Raw genomic sequence first — 22,443 nt, 5'->3', positions numbered from 1 at the left:
CAATTAGGCAGAGAACCGACTTGTGGCGATAACATATTAGACCTTCTGGTGACACACAGACCCGAACTATTTGAAACAGTTAACGCAGAACAGGGAATCAGTGATCATAAAGCAATTACTGCATCGATGATTTCAGCCATAAATAGAAATATTAGAAAAGGTAGGAAGATTTTTCTGTTTAGCAAAAGTGACAAAAAGCAGATTTCAGAGTACCTGACAGCTCAACACAAAAGTTTTGTCTCAAGTACAGATAGTGTTGAGGATCAGTGGACAAAGTTCAAAACCATCGTACAATATACGTTAGATGAGTTTATGCCAAGCAAGATCGTAAGAGATGGAAAAGAGCCATCGTGGTACAACAACCGAGTTAGAAAACTGCTGCGGAAGCAAAGGGAACTTCACAGCAGACATAAATATAGCCAAAGCCTTGCGGCCAAACAAAAATTACGCGAAGCGAAATGTAGTGTGAAGGGGGCTGTGAAGGGGGCTATGCGAGAGGCGTTCAGTGAATTCGAAAGTAAAGTTCTATGTACTGACTTGGCAGAAAATCCTAAGAAATGTTGGTCTTATGTCAAAGTGGTAGGTGGATCAAAACAAAATGTCCAGACACTCTGTGACCAAAATGGTACTGAAATAGAGGATGACAGACTAAAGGCCAAAATACTAAATGTCTTTTTCCAAAGCTGTTTCACAGAGGAAGACTGCACTGTAGTTCCTTCTCTAGATTGTCACACATATGACAAAATGGTAGATATCGAAATAGACGGCAGAGGGATAGAGAAACAATTAAAATCGCTCAAAAGAGGAAAGGCCACTGGACCTGATGGGATATCAGTTTGATTTTACACAGAGTACGCGAAGGAACTTGCCCCCCTTCTTGCAGCGGTGTACCATAGGTCTCTAGAAGAGCGTAGCGTTCCAAAGGATTTGAAAAGGCCACAGGTCATCCCCGTTTTCAAGAAGGGACGTCGAACAGATGTGCAGAACTATAGACCCATATCTCTAACGTCGATCAGTTGTAGAATTTTGGAACACGTATTATGTTCAAGTATAATGACTTTTCAGTAGACTAGAAATCTACTCTGTAGGAATCAGCATGGGTTTCGAAAAAGACGATCATGCGAAACCCAGCTCGCGCTATTCGTCCACAAGACTCAGAGGGCCATAGACACAGGTTCCCAGGTAGATGCCGTGTTTCTCGACTTCCACAAGGTGTTCGATACAGTTCCCCACAGTCGTTTAATGAACAAAGTAAGAGCATATGGACTATCAGACCAATTGTGTGATTGGATTGAAGAGTTCCTAGATAACAGAATGCAGCATGTCATTCTCAATGGAGAGAAGTCTTCCGAAGTAAGAGTGATTTCAGGTGTGCCACAGGGGAGTGTTGTAGGACCGTTGCTATTCACAATATACATGAATGACCTTGTGGATGACATCGGAAGTTCACGGAGGCTTTTTGCAGATGATGCTGTGGTATATCGAGAGGTTGTAACAATGGAAAATTGTACTGAAATGCAGGAGGATCTGCAGCGAATTGATGCATAGTGCAGGGAATGGCAATTGAATCTCAATGTAGACAGGTGTAATGTGCTGCGAATACATAGAAAGAAAGATCCCTTATCATTTAGCTACAATATAGCAGGTCAGCAACTGGAAGCAGTTAATTCCATAAATTATCTGGGAGTACGCATTAGGAGTGATTTAAAATGGAATGATCTTATAAAGTTGATCGCCGGTAAAGCAGACGCCAGACTAAGATTCATTGGAAGAATCCTAAGGAAATGCAATCTGAAAACAAAAGAAGTATGTTACAGTACACTTGTTCGCCCACTGCTTGAATACTGCTCAGCGGTGTGGGATCCGTACCAGAGAGGGTTGATAGAAGAGATAGAGAAGATCCAACAGGGAGCAGCGCGCTTCGTTACAGGATCATTTAGTAATCCAGAAAGTGTTACGGAGATGATGGATAAACTCCAGTGGAAGACTGCAGGAGTGACGCTCAGTAGCTCAGTACGGGCTTTTGTTGAAGTTTCGAGAACATACCTTCACCAAGGAGTCAAGCAGTATATTGCTCCCTCCTACGTCTATCTCGCGAAGAGGCCATGAGGATAAAATCAGAGAGATTAGAGCCCACACAGAGGCATACCGACAATCCTTCTTTCCACGAACAATACGAGACTGGAATAGAAGGGAGAACTGCAGACTCGACACTCAGTGAGGAACTAGATGACAAGATAGTGCGTAGCCTGTCCCTCCACCAAGAGTTCATGCATTCATCTTCTCGGACGGCTTGATCTACATTAGGGGCAGGCACGCTTGCACGCCGCACCCCTCCCCATACCTCTAGTCCCGGGTCGGCCGACGCATCATCCGCACCTGCTGACGCATCATCCGCACCTGCTGGCTGTCTGATTATCTGATTACTATTCGGACCTGCAGCCGGTCACTATGCCTTCGCACACCGCCCTGACTGAGATGGAGCTTCCAGTCGTGCGCCTGCCGCCGTGCACTACTCAATCCGACACCCATGCCCACAAGACCTCCCCGCAGGCCTTACAGGTCGTACTGCGAGGGGGGGGGGGGGGGCTTTATAGCGTTGATAGGTCACATTGACCCCATAAAGCATGATCTTTGAACTCTAACTGCTCTGACAAGCCACCATGTTAATGTTCCAGTCAGCCTTTGTACCTTGTACAGTGTATCTTTCTTTGTGCTGAAATATATGTATGTATAAACATTTATGGGAACAATTTGTTGCATCTACAGTTATCTGTATTCCTGTTTCCCATAAGTTCCTTCCCACTGATCGATCGTAATCTTAATTTAAGGACATCCAAAATATAAATCATCATCTCTGTTCTTAGACACTTCACATAAGAGATCACTTTCAATTTCATCAAATGCCACATTTACACAATTCTTACAGGGTTTTATCAACTTTACTGGTATCATAGCATTACTTTGGTTACACATGTTGCAGGTAAAGATTGAACACCCTGAATGGATTCCATAGCACTATTATATCAATTATTATGGAGGGAACACAAAATACCTTACTGTCAAAATTACATTTCTGACTTAGATCTCCTTTCACTCCATACCACCAATTTGGATAAAAATTTTAATTAACCACAGTTAACTTATTCCACAATGCACATTTATCTGTGTTATCATTAATCTGGTCCCAAACGTATTTCAAAAGGTTTTTCACCTTTATTCTGTGAACTTACAGATAACTCACCTTTACTGTTTGGATCATTACACAGTGTGACATTAACGAAAAACTGCTTTGACTGGACTGGTATTCCATGAATATCACTAACATCATCACATACATCACTTACCTTACCTGTATTTGCAAATAACTCTGAAACTTCATTATTCTTCAACTTCATAAAAACCTGATAATCATCATCACCATCATCGTCATCATATTCTTCCAAAATTACTTCATCAACAACATCATTATCAACACAAGTGTCACCTCCCTCCAACTCAAACATCTCAGCTATATTCATTTGCAATAAGCTACCGTCTCAGACTTAACCATCCTCAGTCATTTCACAGCTCTCATTCACATCTATATAAAAAATACCACCTAATTCAGATCCAATACAGTCATCATCTGTTTTACATGTATCAATAACACTGTTTTCTGACCAAGAGAAGAAATCATTAGTACACACTAAACCAAATTCTCATTACTCTCACATTCTGGTTGATAAAAACTTTTGATCAAAACATAAATGAAAAATCTGATGTTCCTTCTGTTCAACTTCAAATACCTGTGCCACATTATTAATACTGTTATAATTGTCTAATTGTAAGTGTAAATTGGGGGTCCTGTACTTGTTGCGTTTCCTCGCCCGAAAACTGTGGACTTTCATTGAGGCGAACCGCTGTTTCCCAAGTAGTTGCCTCTCTGATTATTTTTCCTATTATATTGCCCATAGTTATCCCCATTGTTCCTATTCTGCTGATGTTCATAATTTCTGTCTCTATTACCATTTTGACCCTGATTGAAGTTACCACTATCTCTGTTTATGTAGTTGTTACCAATGTGATCTGTATCATTATGATTATTATGGTACATGGTTCTTTCCACTGCCCTATCCAGCCTGTCAACATTTGCTAAAAATTGTTCAAGGCAATCGTCAGGTCCGTGTACTAAACCCCACTGCAACCTTCCTGATAATCTCCTTTTGAGTGCATCAATCAATGTCATTTTGTCAAATGGCATGTCAAGGTGTGCTAATCCGTTAAGCTGATTCTTACAAATCTCTTTCAGTGTGCCATCCCTATTCCTATAATTTGGACCATTCAGAAATTCACTTTTAATTCTCCCCTGTTCAGCTTCCGACTGACATAAATTTAGATTTACCCAAGACAGAGCTTCACCTTCAAGACATCTTTTAACAAATTTAATCTTTTGGTCATCGCTCATGCCCGACACAAAACTATCTCTACAGTGGTATAGAAGATCAACTGGATGTAAATTGTCTGATGGAAAACTTTTGATTCGAATGTTGGACTGTGCAATACCATTGTTTGAATACACATTGTTGTGAATGCAATTCCTGAACTACTGAGATTTTTTTATCTAAACCATTTACATTAGTTAGCATACTGTTTTCAGTATTTAAAATTTTTTGATCTAAACTACTAAAGTTCTGTTCCATTTTTTCTGCTACAGCTTTCTGTTCAGCTCTGATATCATCAACATTCTTCGCTTGTGCAAATTGGGCCATAAACTCATTTTCAAAAACAATAAATTTATTTTTTGAATACATTGACTTTTTCATTCACACTTTTTAATCCGTCTGACAACCCATGTTTTAGTTCCAAAACCTGATTACTAAGTTAGTCTATTTGGTATTGTACCCTGTCCATTTTATCATTGTTTTCAGACTGTTCTGTTTTTATTTCTGTTAAGTGATCATTGACTGCACTAAATTTTCAATTTTTATCTGTTTTTATTTCTATTAACTGATCATTAACTTATTGTACCTTGTCCATTTTATCATTGTTTTCAGACTGTTCTGTTTTTATTTCTGCTAACTGGTCATTGACTGCACTAAATTTGCTATTTTAACTGTTTTTATTTCTATTAACTGATCTTTAACTGCATTCAGTTTTGCCAAAATCAACTGCATAATATCGGTTTTCACTGTCTCTTTGCTTTCTACACTTTCACTTGATTCAAAAACGTTTAGGATACGTCCTACAATTTTCACTTCATCACCACTACCCTCGTCTCTATTCATTTTCCTAGTGATTATGGGAGTCCACCAAAAAAATTTGATTTCACAAATGGTTTGTACTTATCTTTTCTAATGTCCTTCATCGTAGTTGTCAAGTCTTTTTTCAATTCATTCGGTCCATCATAGTTAATATCATATGAAATTCTCGTCACTGTTGATACGATTTTCTTGGGCAGTTCTCTGGTCTTCTTTCGCCGAGTGATTGGAGCTTCTGTATGTGTAGAAAAACTGGAAATGATAAAAAGCCCTGTCTTTCTTCTTCTGAGACAGATAAGACATTGTTATCAGTCAACAGATCACAGCTGACTCCCACACTTGTAATCTTATCCTCCTACGCATCACTATTCAAATTTTCTTAGTCTGTTCATTATTTTCAAAAGCTTCAAGAGGCATAAGATATACAAAAGAAACTCTTTTTACTTATCTTCATTATCTCATAGTTGTTGGCTCCCAATCTGATATCTAGGATACATTCTTGAGGCTGTCATTTTTATAATGTTGCAGGTTCTTGTTGAACTGAATAACTAAAGATGATTTGCTTGTTGCTGTGAATATATTTTTATTTTATCCCATTCTTTTATGTCACACCGACTTTGCAGTTCCACTTCAGAACTTGAAATTCACATTGTTGTTGACAAACTTAGAAAAACATCTACTTCCATCAGAGGCATGCCCACCACTACTTACATTCTGCGGTATTCACAATATTCCAAAGAGCTTACAAACTATCTCAACAAAAGAAAAATCATCAGTAAGGTATAATACTATTTTGTAAATGAGTCCAGAAATAAATTTAAGGCACTGTTGTCTTAAAGAATGCTTGCCATGCCCTATTTTCCTCTCATCTGAATTATGGAATACAAATTTGGGGAGCAACAACAAAAGCAAATGTAAATAAGCTATTGCTGTTATATAAAAGGACAATAAGAATTATCTGTGGAGAAAAATATAAGGAATCATGCCATGGCTTGTTTCCAAAAGCTGGTGCACTGAAAATAGTAAACATGTATATTCTGAAAGCCCAACATTTGTTCTGATTTGCATCAGTATCAGAATAATACAAGAATAAAGACAAATTTTTCATCAGCAGCCACAGAACAGTACTCTATTGAAAAGGGTCCACAATATGCGGGTTTAAAATTAGCAAATGCACTGTCCTGCATAGTTATGTCCCTTTCCACAATGAAGCTTAAATTTCAGATAAAGAAATTCCTGTTACAAAATCCCTTCTACACATTGTAGAATATCATATTTCCATGCAGGATAAGAAGCCCTTTGAAAAAAATATGTAAATAGTTTAAGCAAACCATTTTCTTCTTAATCTAATCATTTTGTGAATCAATGACATTTTCAAAAAAATGTATTATTGTTATGTATCAGGAATTGCAATCTGTTTTTGTGCGTATGCAATAAATCATTCGATGTTGAATAAAGTATAATAATAATAATAATTATTATTATTGTGTTCAGTAAACTAATGGAAAAATGCTATTTAACTCTGAACTACACTAATACAAATGAATTAAAACATACCACAATTGTTTTCCAATAAAATGTATTGAAATAAAATGCAAGATATCTATAACATGAGAGTATGCCTGACTTGACATGAATTACTAAAATATTACTCACTGAATTACTAAAATATTACTCACTTTGGACTTAGAAACAGTCTGTGTTTACGTGCTGTCCTTTGCCATACTCAAGTAGTATGAAAAAGTGGCAGTTGGAGTACATGCATAAAAGAAACCCATGTTATTAACTATTCATTGCCACAATTCCATAAGCAAAATTGTATGTTCACAAAAACCAAAAATTATATCTACCGACACAGGAAATGACATTATCAAATGTGTAGCATTGTAATATTTTCACCCTTAAACTATGGAGTACCGAAACTATCAGGAAGATAGAACAGAACACATAGTTTGGAATTCCACTCATGATGGAGATAAATTGGATGTAATGACAACAAATAGACGTGACCTCTTTGAGGATGTCCACATCAAAACAGGTTTCAGTGACCATGACATGGTTGTGGCAACAGTGATTACCAAAGTACAAAGGACAACTAAAACAAGCAGAAAGATGTATATGTTCAGTAAACTAAATAAAACAAATTAGTAGTGACTTATCTCAATGAGGAACTTGGAACTTTCAGCACAGGGTAGGAGCATGTAGAGAAGGTTAAAGTTTAAAAGAAAAATTGACCATACACTGGATAGATATGTTACCCAGTAGAATATCTTATAATCAGAGAGACCCTCCATGGTATAGTCACTGTAAATAAACTTCTAAAGAAACAGAGAAGACTGCCTAATAGGTGTACAACAAAGCATTAAGTGTACAGGGAACACGATGCAAATTTAAAATTTAACCTATTTCATGATACCTTTGTGAGTATATTTGAAAACAGTTTCCCTAAGAAAACAGTGAAATATAATTGTAAGAAACCATGTAAAAAGCCATGGCTTACTAAAGGCATAAAAATATCTTGTAAACAGAAAAGGGAAATGTATCTTCTAGCTGAGTAATGATCCCGAAACAGTGACACATTATCAAAACTACTGCACTGTATTAAGAAAAATTATTAAAAAGTCCAGAAGTATGTGCTTTATGTCTGAGATTAGCACATATGATGGTAAAGTTAAAACAATTTGGAATATTGTGAAAAGGGAAATAGAGCAATCGAGAGCACAGGAATACTGTATTTCTATCAAACACAATGAAAAGTTTGTTAACAAGAACTCAGAAGTAGAAAACATTTTTAATAATCATTTTTTAAGTGTTGTAGAGAAAATAGGATCCAGCTATTCATTAGAAAATGCAAAGCAGTATATGGAAGAGGCAGTACCTATGCAATTTGGTAAAATTGAAATTCAACCCACCTCTCCTTCTGAAATTACGAAAATAATAAATTCACTCAAAAGTAAAAGTTCACAACAGAGTACTAAAAGCTTGTTCCCAACAAATACGTAGGATTCCCAGCCACATATGTAGTAGCTCAGATAGACTGAAATACACTATTGTTAAACCATCGCATGAGAAAGGAGATAGATCAGATACTAACAACTACAGGCAATGTCACTTCTGACAGCTTTATCCAAAATTCTTGAAAAAGTAATGTATTCAAGAGTAGCATCACATATTTGTAAAAATGAAGTACTAACAAAATGCCAATTCGGTTTTCAGAAAGGCTTTTCGACAGAAAATGCTATGTATGCTTTCATTGTTCAAATATTAAATGCATTGAATAACTGTACATCACCCATTCAGATATTTTGTGATCTCTCAAAGACTTTTGATTGTGTGAATCATGAAATTCTTCTAGATAAGCTTAACTATAGTGGTATGAGTGGGACAGTGCACAAATGGTTTAATTCATACTTACTTGGAAGAATGCAGAAGGCTGAAATTAACAGTACAGATAGTCTGCAAAAACCAGTAGAGTTCTCTAACTGGGGATGTATCAAGAATGGTGTCCCACAGGGTTCAGTCTTGGGTCCCTTATTGTTCTTAATATGTATTAAAGACTTGCTGCTCTGTATTCATGAAGGTGCAAAGCTAGTTCTTTTTGCTGATGATGCAAGTATAGTAATCACACCCAAGAAGCAAGACTCAGTTGAGGAAATTGCAAATAATGTCTTTCAGAAAATTATTAATTGGTTCTCTGCAAATGGACTCTCACTAAATTTTGAGAAAACACAGTTTATACAATTCTGTACAGTAAATGGCATAACACCATTGATAAATATAGATTATGAATGGACGTCTGTTGCTATGGCAGAATACTCAAAATTTCTGGGTGTGTGCATTGATGAGAAATTCAATTGGAAGAAACACATCAGTGGTGTGCTGAAACGGTTAGGTTCAGCTAATTATGCAATTAGGGTTATTGCAAATTTTGGTGATTAACATATCGGTAAATTAGCCTACTATGCCTATTTTTCATTCACTGCTTTCATATGGCATCACATTTTGGGGCAATTCGTCATTAAGAGAGAAAGTTTTCGTTGCACAAAAGCATGTAATCAGATTAATAGCTGGAGCCCACCCAAGTTCACCTTGCAGACTTTTATGTAAGGAAGTCAGGATATTCACAGTACCTTCGCAATACATATATTCACTTATGAAATTTGTCATCCCAATTCGAAAATAACAGCGCAGTGAATAGCTACAACACTAGAAGAAAGGATAATATTCACTATCCCGGATTAAATCTCACTTTGACATAGAGAGGAGTGAATTATGCTGCTACAGAAATCTTTGGTCATTTGCCAAATAGTATTAAAAGTCTGACAGATAGCCAACCAACTTTTAAAAGCAAATTAAAAGAATTTCTGAATGACAACTCCTTCTACTCAGTAGACGAATTCTTAGATATCAATTAGTAACTGTAAAAAAATTAAGTAACTAATTAATTATTTTGTGTAAAGAAAACTTATGTTAAGGTGACACATTCCACATCATTACGAAATGTGATATTCATGATCTGTGGAACAAGGATTAATGCATGTAGGGCTGAATAAAATGCTTTTGGCTGCCAAGAGAGTAATGCATGAAGCTTTCAATGACTACCGCCAAATGATCTTTCACAAAACCCAAAGAAATCCTGGTTGTATGCAATGGTTATTATTTATTAGTATACAGTCCCTTGCGAATGAGACACAAACTGAAATTGATGGTAGCAAGGCAAAAGCTGATAAGCGTAACTCTGTTTTAAAATGTACGAGGGTAATCCCAAAAGTAAGGTCTCCTAATTTTTTATAAGTACAGAACTCTATTTGTGTGGCAGTTGGTCACACTGTTATGAAGAGTGCTTCACCCACTGTGTGTAAACATGCGCATGCTGCACTGAGGCGCTCAGTCTTGGCTTGGCAGCCGTTGAGAATGGAGCTCCCGTTGGATGTTAATGTCAATTGCAAATTATGCGCAGTTATTTGGTTTTTGAATGCAAAGGGCACTGCCCCAATTGAAATCCATCGCCAATTGATGGAAGTGTATGGTGAGTTGTGCATGGATGACAAAAATGTTCGTAAGTGGTGTAGGGAGTTTGCAGTTGGTCGGACCGAAGTTCACGATGAACAAAGGAGCAGGAGACTGTCAGTTTCTGAGGAGACAGTGTTGAATGTTGAGCAAAGCATGTGTGAAGATCGGCAGATCACCCTGGATGATCTCTGCACGTTGGTTCCTGAGGTTTCCCGAAGCACCGCTCACAGAATTTTAATGAAAACATTGAGCTACCGAAAGGTGTGCGCAAGATGGGTGCCACGCATGCTGACTAACTGGGGACCACATGCAGCAATGACTTGATGCTTCCCATGCATTTCTTCACCGCCTTGCAGCCAAACAGGACAACTTTCTGGACTCAATTCATAGGTGACAAAACCTGGGCATACCATTTTACACCTGAGACCAAGCAATAATCACACCAGTTCATAACTTTCTGAACAGCGTGGCAGCGAGCTGGTATGACATGGGTATACAAAAACTACCGCAGCATCAACAAAAATGCATCGACAGAAATGGTGATTATGTTGAAAAGTAGCTAAATGTTCAAGCTGTAAACTGATGTAAACCATTGTAGAAATAAACAAGTCTATGTACTTGTAAAAAAATAGGAGACCTTACTTTTGGGATTACCCTTGTACTTTACAAAGGGTAACACAGGAGAACTGCCCCAAACTGATCATTGTACCACTGAAAGCATGAGAAAAATCAATATTGGCATGACAAATGTTAAGAAACAGCTGAAATCACTAAAACTGAACAAAGCTCCAGGGCTTGAAGGAATCCCTGTCAGATTCTGTACTGTATTTGTGGCTGAGTTTGCCCCTCTTTTAACTACGCTCTGTTAAACCATACCCAGTTCTTGGAAAACAGCATAGGTTACACCCGTCTACAAGAAGGGTAGTAGAAGTGAACCACAAAATTACTGTCCAATATCAAAGACATTGATTTGGTGTAGAAACTTAAAACATATTCTGAGCTCAAACATAATGAGCTATCTCAAACAAAATAACCTTCTCCATGCCAACAAGAATGGATTCTGAAAACATCAATCATGTGAAACCCAACTTGCACTTTTCTCACATGACTTGCTGAAAGCTTTGGATCAAGGCAGTCAGGTAGATGCAGTATTTTTTTGATTTCCACCTATGCTTATTGTCAAAAGTACGATAATATGGAGTATGAAGTGAAAATTGTGACTGTATTCAGGACTTTTTGGTAAGGAGGATGCAGCATGTTATCTTGGAACTAGAATCATCATCAGATGTAGAAGTAATTCGTGTGCGCCCTTGCTGTTCGCATTGTATATTAATGACCTTGTAGACAATGTTAATAGTAACCTCAGGTTTTTTGCAGATGATTCAATTATCTATAATGATGTACTCACTGAAAGAAGCCGCATAAATATTCAGTCAGATCTTGAAAAGATTTCAAAGTGATGCAAAGATTGTTAACTTGCTTTAAATGTCCAGAAATGTAAAATTGTGCACTTCACAAAATGAAAAGAATATAGTATCCCTTGACTATAATATCAATGAGTCACTGCTGGAATCGGCCAACTCATACAAATACCTGGGTGTAACAGTATGTAGGGATGTGAAATTCAATGTTCACATAGGCTAAGTCATGGGTAAAGCTCATGGTGGACTTCAGTTTATTGGTAGAATCAGACACTAAGGAGATTGCTTAGAAATCACTCGTGCAACGGGTTGTAGAATATTGCTCAAGCATGTGGGACTGGTACCAAATAGGACTAACAGGGGATATTGAGCATATATAGACAAGGGATGCTTGAATTGTCCCGGGTTCATTTGATCTGTGGGAAAGTGTCACAGTGATACTGAAGCAACTGAACTGGCACACTCTTGAAGAAAGATGTAAACTATTCCAAGAAAGCCTATTAAGAAAGTTTCAAGAACTAGATTTAAATGATGAATCTAGGAATATACTGCAACATCATACATGTCACTCACAAAGGGATTATGAGGATATGATTAAAATGATTATAGCACGCGTAGAGCCATTCAGACAGTCATTCTTCCTCTGCTCCATAGGTGAATGGAACAGGAAGAAACCCTAATAACTTGTACAGTGGGACGTCACTTCATTGGTGGTTTGCAGAGTATGGATGTAGATGTAGAACAACTATGATTGAGAAGTTTTCTTAAGATTTCCTTACTGATATTTGATGTTGCTGCTTGTAACTCTGCTGCAGAGTAAGTAAAAGCTGGTCTGCATTGAGATTAGAACCGAAAGCCAATGCAATCTTAACTTTATAGCGCAATCCCACTACATCACAGCTAGTGAACAGATATGGGATTCATCGCTACCTGTTGCTGCAGTGTTGGCAAGGACAGATGAACCACAATGTAAAGGCGGAGATTAGTTCCAGACCTTGCATGGAAGGATCTTTGTGGACTGAAAACCATAGACTGATCACCAGATATCACAGCTTAAATGAAAATCACTCACAAGGAAAGGTCCTCAGGGCTGTAATCGAATCTGCGAAACCACCTATATGATTGTGTGCATTAGTAACCATGTGTGATCAAAAGTGTCTGGACACCCCCAAACACATACATTATTCATATTAGGAGCATTGTGCTGCCACCTACTGCCAGGTACTCCATATCAGCGACCTCAGTAGTCATTAGACATCATGAGAGAACAGAATGGGGCAGTCCGCAGAACTCACGGACTTTGAATGTGGTATGGTGATTGGGTGTCACTTGTGTCATATGTCTGTACACGAGATTTCCTCACTCCTAAACATTCCTAGGTCCACTGTTTCCAATGTGATAGTGAAGTGGAAATGTGAAGAGACACTTACCAGAACAAAAGCCTACAGGCCAACCTCATCTGTTGACTGACAGAGACCGCCGACAGTTGAAGAGGGTCATAATGTGTAATAGGCAGACATCTATCCAGACCATCACACAGGAATTCCAGACTGCATCAGGATCCACTGCAAGTACTATGACAGTTAGGCGGGAGGTGAGGAAACCTGGATTTCATGGTCGAGCAGCTGCTCATGAGCCACATATCACACTGGTAAATGCCAAACGATGCCTCGCTTGGTGTAAGGAGCGTAAACATTGGATGATTGAACAGTAGAAAAATGTTGTGTGGAGTGAAGAATCACGATACACAATGTGGGAATCCGATGGCAGGGTTTGGGTATGGCAAATGCCTGGTGAACGTCATCTGCCAGCGTGTGTAGTGCCAACAGTAAAATTCAGAAGCAGTGAGCTCATGTTTTTCATGGAGGGGGGCTTGCAGCACTTGTTGTTTTGGGTGGCACTATCACAGCACAGGCCTACATTAATGTTTTAAGCACCTTCTGTCTTCCCACTGTTGAAGAGCAATTTGAGGATGACAATTGCATCTTCGAACACCATCGAGCACCTGTTCATAATGCATGGCCTGTGGCAGAGTGATTACATGACAATAACATCCCTGTAATGGACTGACCTTCACAGAGTCCTGACCTGAATCCTGTAGAACACCTTTGGGATGTTTCGGAATGCCAGCTTCATGCAAGACCTCACCGACCGACATCGATACCTCTCCTCAGTGCAGCACTCTGTGAAGAATGGGCTGCCATTCCCCAAGAAACCTTCCAGCACCTGGTTGACCATATGCCTGCAAGAGTGGAAGCTGTCATCAAGGCTAAGGGTGGGCCAACACCATACTGAATTCCAGCATTACCGATGGAAGGGGGCCACGAACTTGTAAGTCATTTTCAGCCAGGTGTCTGGATACTTTTGATCACCTGGTGTATATATCACACCCTGGTTATAGAAATCCACTAGTCTTAAAAATAACAGTTTAATTTTTCAGAGTGGCACTATAGCCTATGTTATACTGATATACTGAAGGTTTTGAGTCAAGCTGAAGTATATGCCATAGATATATTTTTTCTTTATGAACATGACTATGTTCAGTGGTGCATTTACTTTTTTTTTTTTTTTTTTTTTTGGGGGGGGGGGGGGGGGGGATGCTATGCTTTTCATTTTACAAAAGCTCAAATTGAAAATTAATTATAGTCTAGACCCATGTTGATTTACTTTGACGTGTATCATATCTGCTTTTGCCTGATACTTTAATACACATAAATAGAACAGATCATTAAACCATTTACTAGAAATTTAAAATACTAAAGGAAGATGATGAGCTCTTTGTTTTGGTATATCACTTATCACAGTTTGGACACCAATCTGTTCTTCTCACTGAATTGTCGTCAAGTCAATCCCATTCAAAGGTGTCTTGGTAGTTGTATTGCTTAGGTATGTCTTGATTCTCTTAAGGGTGGAGAAACTCTGCTCATTTATAGCCATTGTAACTGGTAGAGCTGCCAAGAGCTGTATAAACTGAAACACATTAGGATAGATCTGATGGCCGCAGACAGACATAGCTTCCATTGCATTTTGATGCTGGGTTCTCTCCCCTTTTTTCCTTATGTTTTGCATGCTTTTTACAACATTTTGTTTCCCTTTTTCTTGTGTCTTCTTCTCCTGGTGTTGACCCCATTGTGTCATGATCATTGTATGGTGTGGGGATCAGGATGGGTTAGTGGTAGTGCTGGTGCCCCAATGCGCGTAGCGTTTCTGGGGTACACCTATTCTCGCTGCTCCCCCCTTTCCTGTTCTTTCCTCTTCCTGCTGTCCCAACATTCCTTTTACCACTTTGTTTGCCCGTTTTCCCTTCTCCTTGACTGAACTGTCATGTTTGTGTTGTTCCTTGGTTTCTGTCACCTTAGATCTTGGGACCAATGACCTCACTGTTTGGTCTCCTCCCCCAATCAATCAATCAACCAACCAACCAATTCTTTTACATGTATGAAAGTTCCTCCATGTTTTGATTCCATTCTACATGAGCAGTTCATAAGGTTAAAATCTAATATTTTTGAGTGATGAAAATACTCATTTTGTAACTAGTGTTCGCAAAAACATAAAACTGAAACTTCTTTTCATTCACTGTTAAGGAGTATATGTATTTCATCAACTTTGTTTGTTAATGACTGTACGTTTTGGTGTACAATCTTTAGTATGTATTTGTATTTTAGTTCTGAAACACATTTTTTGTGATACAGTTTACTTCCCTGAAAAATGTCATTCACTCTTTTTATGACATCACATCCTTCTTTATAACCCATTTGTACAAAGTACTTTGAACTGCTTCTATATTATGCCGCTTGTGACTCAACTTTACTAAAAGACAGATTTCTTCAACCAAATCCTGTTCCCCACCATAATTTAAATGGGGGCCATGGCTGGTATGCATGGATGTGTCTAATGTGCTTACATGTATTAAGTTCACATACAGAAATTGTCTGCATACTTCATTTATCTCCTTGTTTACTCTTTCCTGTTAATTTATTTACATGTGACCAAGGAGGTATCTATGTGGATGATTTACAACAGCTACATTTGTATTGCCTGATTCGAGTAGCACACTTTCAAGAAATGTGATGAGTTCATTGTCTTTATCTCAGGCAACATCAATTGGACTGCTCAAATTACAAAACAGTTTTGTGAGAGAAGGTTTTTGCATTATTTTACGAATGTTTTTTCACACCTTCAACACCTGGTCCTGGCTTGACAAAGAACTGGACACTTAAGTTAGTTTGCACTTCTGACATATTTTCTGATATCTGGCATCCATGATTATCAGCAAAAATTGAAACTTTTCAATATTTTTTGCACACTTCGGACAGGTCAACTGAGTTTTTAGTCATATTTCATTGTTTATTCAGTGAAATGCGCAAAAATTTAGAGTGCATGACTTCTGCTGTTTGCAATTATTTTCTGGACTCATATGTTTCTGAGTGACATTGTTCGTAGAATCACTTTTGTAATTATAGGTACGTGTTGCTCTTATGTTCATATTCCTAAGTTTTGTGTTGGTTTTCACTGTGGTTCTTGCTTTGTTTAAGTCACTGGTAACTGATATTTCTTTGATGTTCAGTTGATTATCTGTTTGTTGAGTTTTACAATCAAGATTTTGTAACTACTTCTCCAATAATGCTACAGCCCTTTTAAGGTCATCAATTTGATGTTTTTTGTAGTTAAAATGAGATGAAAATTGTGACAGTGTTTACATAAGGATGTCACTGAACTTGCACTTGCTACAGTTTTTTCCCTCAATTGGTTTCATTTGCATTTTTTACTTTAACTTCACAGTTTTCCAAGTCAAATAATTACACTTTTTTGCACTGAATACATAAAGATTCAGTCTTTGTTATATTTTTCATGGAACTTGATTTTTGTGTAAGCTGAGTAAATTAGCTTACCAAGCCTATTTTCATTCTCTGCTTTTGTTTGGCATCATATTCTGGGGTAACTCATCATTGAGTAAAAGAGTGTTCATTGCACTAAAGTGTGTAATCAGAATAATTGCTGGAGCTCATCCAAGATCATCCTGCAGACACTTATTTAAAGAGCTAGAAATCTTCACTGTAGCCTCACAATATATATATTCACTTATGAAATTTGTTATTAACAATCCGAACGAATTCAAAGGTAAAAGCAGTGTACATGGCTACAACACTAGGAGAAAGGATGATGTTCACTACTCAAGGTTAAATCTAACTTTGGCTCAGAAGGAGGTAAATTATGCTGCCACAAAAGTCTTTGGTCACTTACCTAATAGCATCAAAAGTCTGACAGATAGCCATATAGCATTTAAAAGGAAATTAAAAGAATTTCTTAACGGCAACTCCTTCTACTCATTTGGTGAATTTTTGGATATAGTAAGTGAGTAATTTCCCAACCAAAAAAAAAAAAAAATAATAATAATAATAATAATAATAATAATATTGAGTGATATTTTGTCTAATGTAATATCTTGTATAGACACCTTTTATTAACCTGACACGTTCCACATCATTATGAAGTGTCATATTCATGATCTATGGAACAAGTACTAATCTAATCTTTTTTCACCACCTCCTTGTCTTTTTGGTGTGTGTGTCTGTGACTCAACATATCTGCTGTATGGTGAGTAGCAGTCTATCCTTTTCATAGTATTGTTGCAAATAGACCAGTAAATAATGGCAATTGTAAAATGTCTAGAGTATATACTCAGTGCAGCCTAAAATGGAATGACCTTGCAAAACTAGTACTTGGAAGAACAGACACCAGACAGATTCATTGGAGAAATTGTAAGAGAATGTAATTCACCTACGAAAAAGGTAACTTCATCTGTCTAGAGAGCTATCGGTTTCCAGACTGGTATGATTGCCATGTAGAGTTAATAGACAAGACAGAGAATGTCTAAAGAGGAGCTGTATGCTTCATTGTGTTCGTTTAGGAAGCACAAAAGCATCAGAGGGTGCTTATGAATCACCAACAGCAGATGCAGTAAGAGAGACATTTTCATGGAATGGTTTATAGTTGAAATACTGAATATGTACATTGCAAGATGAGTTATGCAACATATAGCTTCACCCAACGAACATCTCATGACATGACCTTTATGATAAAATTGTAGAAGTTTGAACTCGTACAGAGTCTTACTGATGGGCATTCTTCATGCACACTGCTCACGAATGTAACAACGAAAGGAGGAACTGGTAATGATACTAGAATTACACGCTGCCACACATTGTAAGGTACCTTACACAATACAGATATAGATGAAAAATTTTGAACATAGCTGCTAATGTTCAGTGATGGTGTCAGAATTATATTGGAACAAATAAGCCCTCGGTCACAAATATTAAGTCAGAATTGACCTGATTTTGATGCTACTATGAGCGTCGTCTTCAGAATTAGACTAACTGTTCTAAAACATATTAAGTATATAGTACATTAATAAAATTAAAGTTTGTACTAACTGGAAAAGATGCAGTACTTACAAGTCACATATTAAAAAAGATCTGAGCCAGAAAGGCGACATCATGAACAGTTGTGAGATGGCGAGCCGCTAACCCTTGTTGCAACCCTTGTTCACAGTGCGAGCAGCCCTTAGCGGCTCGCCATCTCACAACTGTTCATGACGTCGTCTTTCTGGCTCAGATCTTTTTTAATATGTGACTTGTAAGTACTGCATCTTTTCCAGTCAGTACACTTTAATTTTATTAATGTACTATATACCTACAATGTTTTAGAACAGTTAGTCTAATTCCGAAGACGACGCTCATAGTAGCTTCGAAACCAGGTCAATTTTGATTAATATTTGTGACCGAGGGCTTAGTTGTTCCAATATAGATATAGATGATTTTCCTTTGGTTTGGGACCACAGTCATAATATACTTTTACATGAAATAATTGCCACAATTTGACTAAGTTTTTATTATTTATCTATTTCTATTCCAATTTCGGCTGAGCCATTTTGAAGGGCTAAGGTGAAATAAAAGTTAGTAAATATCAGACTTGTCTAAATGACATATAGTTTTTTTAAATATTACAAAACTTTTGTGGACATATATACCTGTCATCTCATTATAAGATCTGAGTGTGAATTAAAAACAGGGATTACATTTAACATTATGCATGGCAGACTCACTTTAATGTACTGTGGTATGGTAAGAATGAACAATGTCCAAACATTGACATATGTACAAATAAACAACAAACTCCATCCAAAAAGCCCTTAAAGGCCCAATGGTACTGACTGGCTACCGTGTCATCCTCAGCCCGTAGGCTTCACCAGATGCGGATACAGCGTCGTGTACACATATGTTTTGTAATATTTCTATGATGATAGCATGTCAATATAGTAGAAGGAAACATTCCACGTGGGAAAAATTTTATATAAAAACAAAGATGAGGTGACTTACCGAACGAAAGCGCTGGCAGGTCGATAGACACACAAACAAACACAAACATACACACAAAATTCAAGCTTTCGCAACAAACTGTTGCCTCATCAGGAAAGAGGGAAGGAGAGGGGAAGACGAAAGGAAGTGGGTTTTAAGGGAGAGGGTAAGGAGTCATTCCAATCCCGGGAGCGGAAAGACTTACCTTAGGGGGAAAAAAGGACAGGTATACACTCGCACACACGCACATATCCATCCACACATACAGACACAAGCAGACATATTTAAAGGCAAAGAGTTTGGGCAGAGATGTCAGTCGAGGCAGAAGTGTAGAGGCAAAGAGGTTGTTGAAAGACAGGTGAGGTATGGGTGGCGGCAACTTGAAATTAGCGGAGATTGAGGCCTGGCGGATGACGAGAAGAGAGGATATACTGAAGGGCAAGTTCCCATCTCCGGAGTTCGGATAGGTTGGTGTTGGTGGGAAGTATCCAGATAACCCAGACGGTGTAACACTGTGCCAAGATGTGCTGGCTGTGCACCAAGGCATGTTTGGCCACAGGGTGATCCTCATTACCAACAAACACTGTCTGCCTGTGTCCATTCATGCAAATGGACAGTTTGTTGCTGGTCATTCCCACATAGAATGCATCACAGTGTAGGCAGGTCAGTTGATAAATCACGTGGGTGCTTTCACACGTGGCTCTGCCTTTGATCGTGTACAGGACTGGAGTAGGTGGTGGTGGGAGGGTGCATGGGACAGGTTTTGCATCAGGGGCGGTTACAAGGATAGGAGCCAGAGGGTAGGGAAGGTGGTTTGGGGATTTCATAGGGATGAACTAACAGGTTACACACAGGCAGACAGTGTTTGTTGGTAATGAGGATCACCCTGTGGCCAAACATGCCTTGGTGCACAGCCAGCACATCTTGGCACAGTGTTACACCGTCCGGGTTATCTGGATACTTCCCACCAACACCAACCTATCCGAACTCCGGAGATGGGAACTTGCCCTTCAGTATATCCTCTCTTCTCGTCATCCGCCAGGCCTCAATCTCCGCTAATTTCAAGTTGCCGCCACCCATACCTCACCTGTCTTTCAACAACTTCTTTGCCTCTACACTTCTGCCTCGACTGACATCTCTGCCCAAACTCTTTGCCTTTAAATATGTCTGCTTGTGTCTGTATGTGTGGATGGATATGTGCGTGTGTGCGAGTGTATACCTGTCCTTTTTTCCCCCTAAGGTAAGTCTTTCCGCTCCCGGGATTGGAATGACTCCTTACCCTCTCCCTTAAAACCCACTTCCTTTCGTCTTCCCCTCTCCTTCCCTCTTTCCTGATGAGGCAACAGTTTGTTGCGAAAGCTTGAATTTTGTGTGTATGTTTGTGTTTGTTTGTGTGTCTATCGACCTGCCAGCGCTTTCGTTCGGTAAGTCACCTCATCTTTGTTTTTATATAAAATGATAACATGTCAGTTAGATATGTCTGATATTTAATGATTTTTTTCCCCTCACCTTCACACTTAAAATGGCTCTGCAGTCGAAATCAAGACACTGAAATAAATAAATAACAAGAACATACAGCCAAATGGTGGCAATAATTACATTTAAAAATAGATGTAGGTGTTAGTGAATCTCGGTTACTGTTTTCAGTTACTTTTGGGTTAATAAGTCTGAATTGTTCATTAAATATGGTAGTGCTCAAATATAAATATTAATATTAATGGTAAATATGGTTTATAGTAGATATTCAGTGAAAAGCCAAACTTAACTTGATTTAATCTTATTGCTGCAATGATTTTGTATGTTGTGAACTTTGATTTCTTTTTTTCTAGAATGACATTGTTCGCAACACAGATAAACTTGAAAAACTCAAATCAAATATTAAATGGGATAAAGAATCTCTCACAGCATGGGAAGAACATGTGGCAAGAAAAGAGGAAGACAATATCATGCTCAGCCGATATACCTTTGAAGATGAAAGTAAAGCAAAGGTATGTTCATGACTTCTTAGCCAACACTGGATTGCAGAATGAATTTCACCCTGCAGCAAAGTGTGCAATGATTTGAAACTTACTGGCAGATCAAAACTGTGTGCCAGACCAGGACTTAAATTTGTGGTTCCAAGTCCCAGTCTGGCACAGTGTAATCTGCCAAGAAGTTTACACACTGATTTGGATTATGAAACTGTGGAAGTCAACACAAACAGTTGTTCACTAATTTTCTAAATTTCAGGAGATGGAGTTAAAGCGACAAAATCTACGAATGGAAGTAGAAGAAAAGAAAAAGATGGTAATTGCAGCAGTAAATGATGTTGGATCATTGGAAAAGAGTGTGGAAAGAACAGCTGAATTGTTTCGAAAGTTGCACCAGGAAAGACAAGAGCTTATTGACCAGTGGGAAGCATCTGTCCGCATTCTTCACCAGCGTGATCATGACATCAGCCGAGTAATGGAGGTACGCTGTTTACTAAACCATTCTGATGAATGGTGTAAATAAATGTAGTAATACTTTTGAGCTGCTTCTACTGCTTTAAATGTCTTGGAAGACAGCCTCGAAAAGATTATTACCCAGACTATTTTAAGTTACAGTGGGTATTTAGTCCTCATCAGCCAATGATCAAGGTGCTCATTCTTTTTTACTTTCTTGCTCTGTTTTCCCTCACTGCACCCCCTCCCCTCCCAACCCCTGCCCCCCTCATTACACCAAACCAACGAACACACTGATTTCTAATTGGTAACTGGTATACATAAGATTATGTGACTGCTCTCAAAGTAGGAGAGCCACTGAGCTGTGGATAGACACAAGGGAGTTTTATAGCACCCAAGTGGAATTTGTTCTAACAGTTAAAGATGACAGAAATACATGTTAACAAGCACAGTATAGTAACGTAATAGGACACACCCACGAGGATGACAATAAGGTTAGGACTTTAACAAGGATAGCCACTACCCCTTAACTTAATGTTTTTTTTTTTTTTTTTTTTTCAAATTATATTCTAAGAAATAATATTGTTTATTAATGAAAAACATCATATAATGAATGCCATTGCACATAGACAAATAAAGATTGCTTTTAAAGCTCAAATTAATGAGTTGCAATATTTTGAAAATCACCAATAATAAAATCTTGAGTATAATTGTGCGCTGGACTTTGATGAAGATACCCTGAAACTTGAAGTCATTCTTCAGTTTCTGTGTAGCTTTGAAGTCTAACCATGTATTTCACAATGGTTACCTGTTAACATAATGGAGCACAATGAATGTATTTATCTCATAACATTGGCAACCACTTGTTGCTCAGTGACAAACCGTCGTCACTTTCAGTCTCTAATGAAATAACATCAAATTCTTCTTCATTTTCTGAGCTGCTATATTCAATGTGAAACTCATGATCACTATATTAATCCTTTTT

At 38.1% G+C, this 22,443-nt stretch overlaps 1 protein-coding gene across 5 annotated transcripts in view; it reads left to right on the top strand.

The window, feature by feature from the left end:
* The window catches only part of LOC126458565 (coiled-coil domain-containing protein 39), a 502,134-nt gene that overhangs the window by 175,429 nt on the left and 304,262 nt on the right, over positions 1–22,443 (top strand). For all 5 annotated transcript variants that reach the window (XR_007585661.1, XM_050095693.1, XM_050095694.1 and 2 more), the window contains 2 exons: positions 20,865–21,023; positions 21,265–21,486. Coding sequence is in view for 4 of the 5 variants with exons in the window: in XM_050095693.1 (XP_049951650.1) it covers positions 20,865–21,023; positions 21,265–21,486 (381 nt within the window). In the remaining variant the exon portion in view is untranslated. The remainder of the gene's footprint in view (positions 1–20,864; positions 21,024–21,264; positions 21,487–22,443) is intronic.

The sequence above is a fragment of the Schistocerca serialis genome, chromosome 2 (assembly GCF_023864345.2).
Source record: "Schistocerca serialis cubense isolate TAMUIC-IGC-003099 chromosome 2, iqSchSeri2.2, whole genome shotgun sequence".
In the NCBI taxonomy this organism is placed as follows: domain Eukaryota; kingdom Metazoa; phylum Arthropoda; class Insecta; order Orthoptera; family Acrididae; genus Schistocerca; species Schistocerca serialis.
This window is presented reverse-complemented; position numbering and strand designations above follow the sequence as displayed.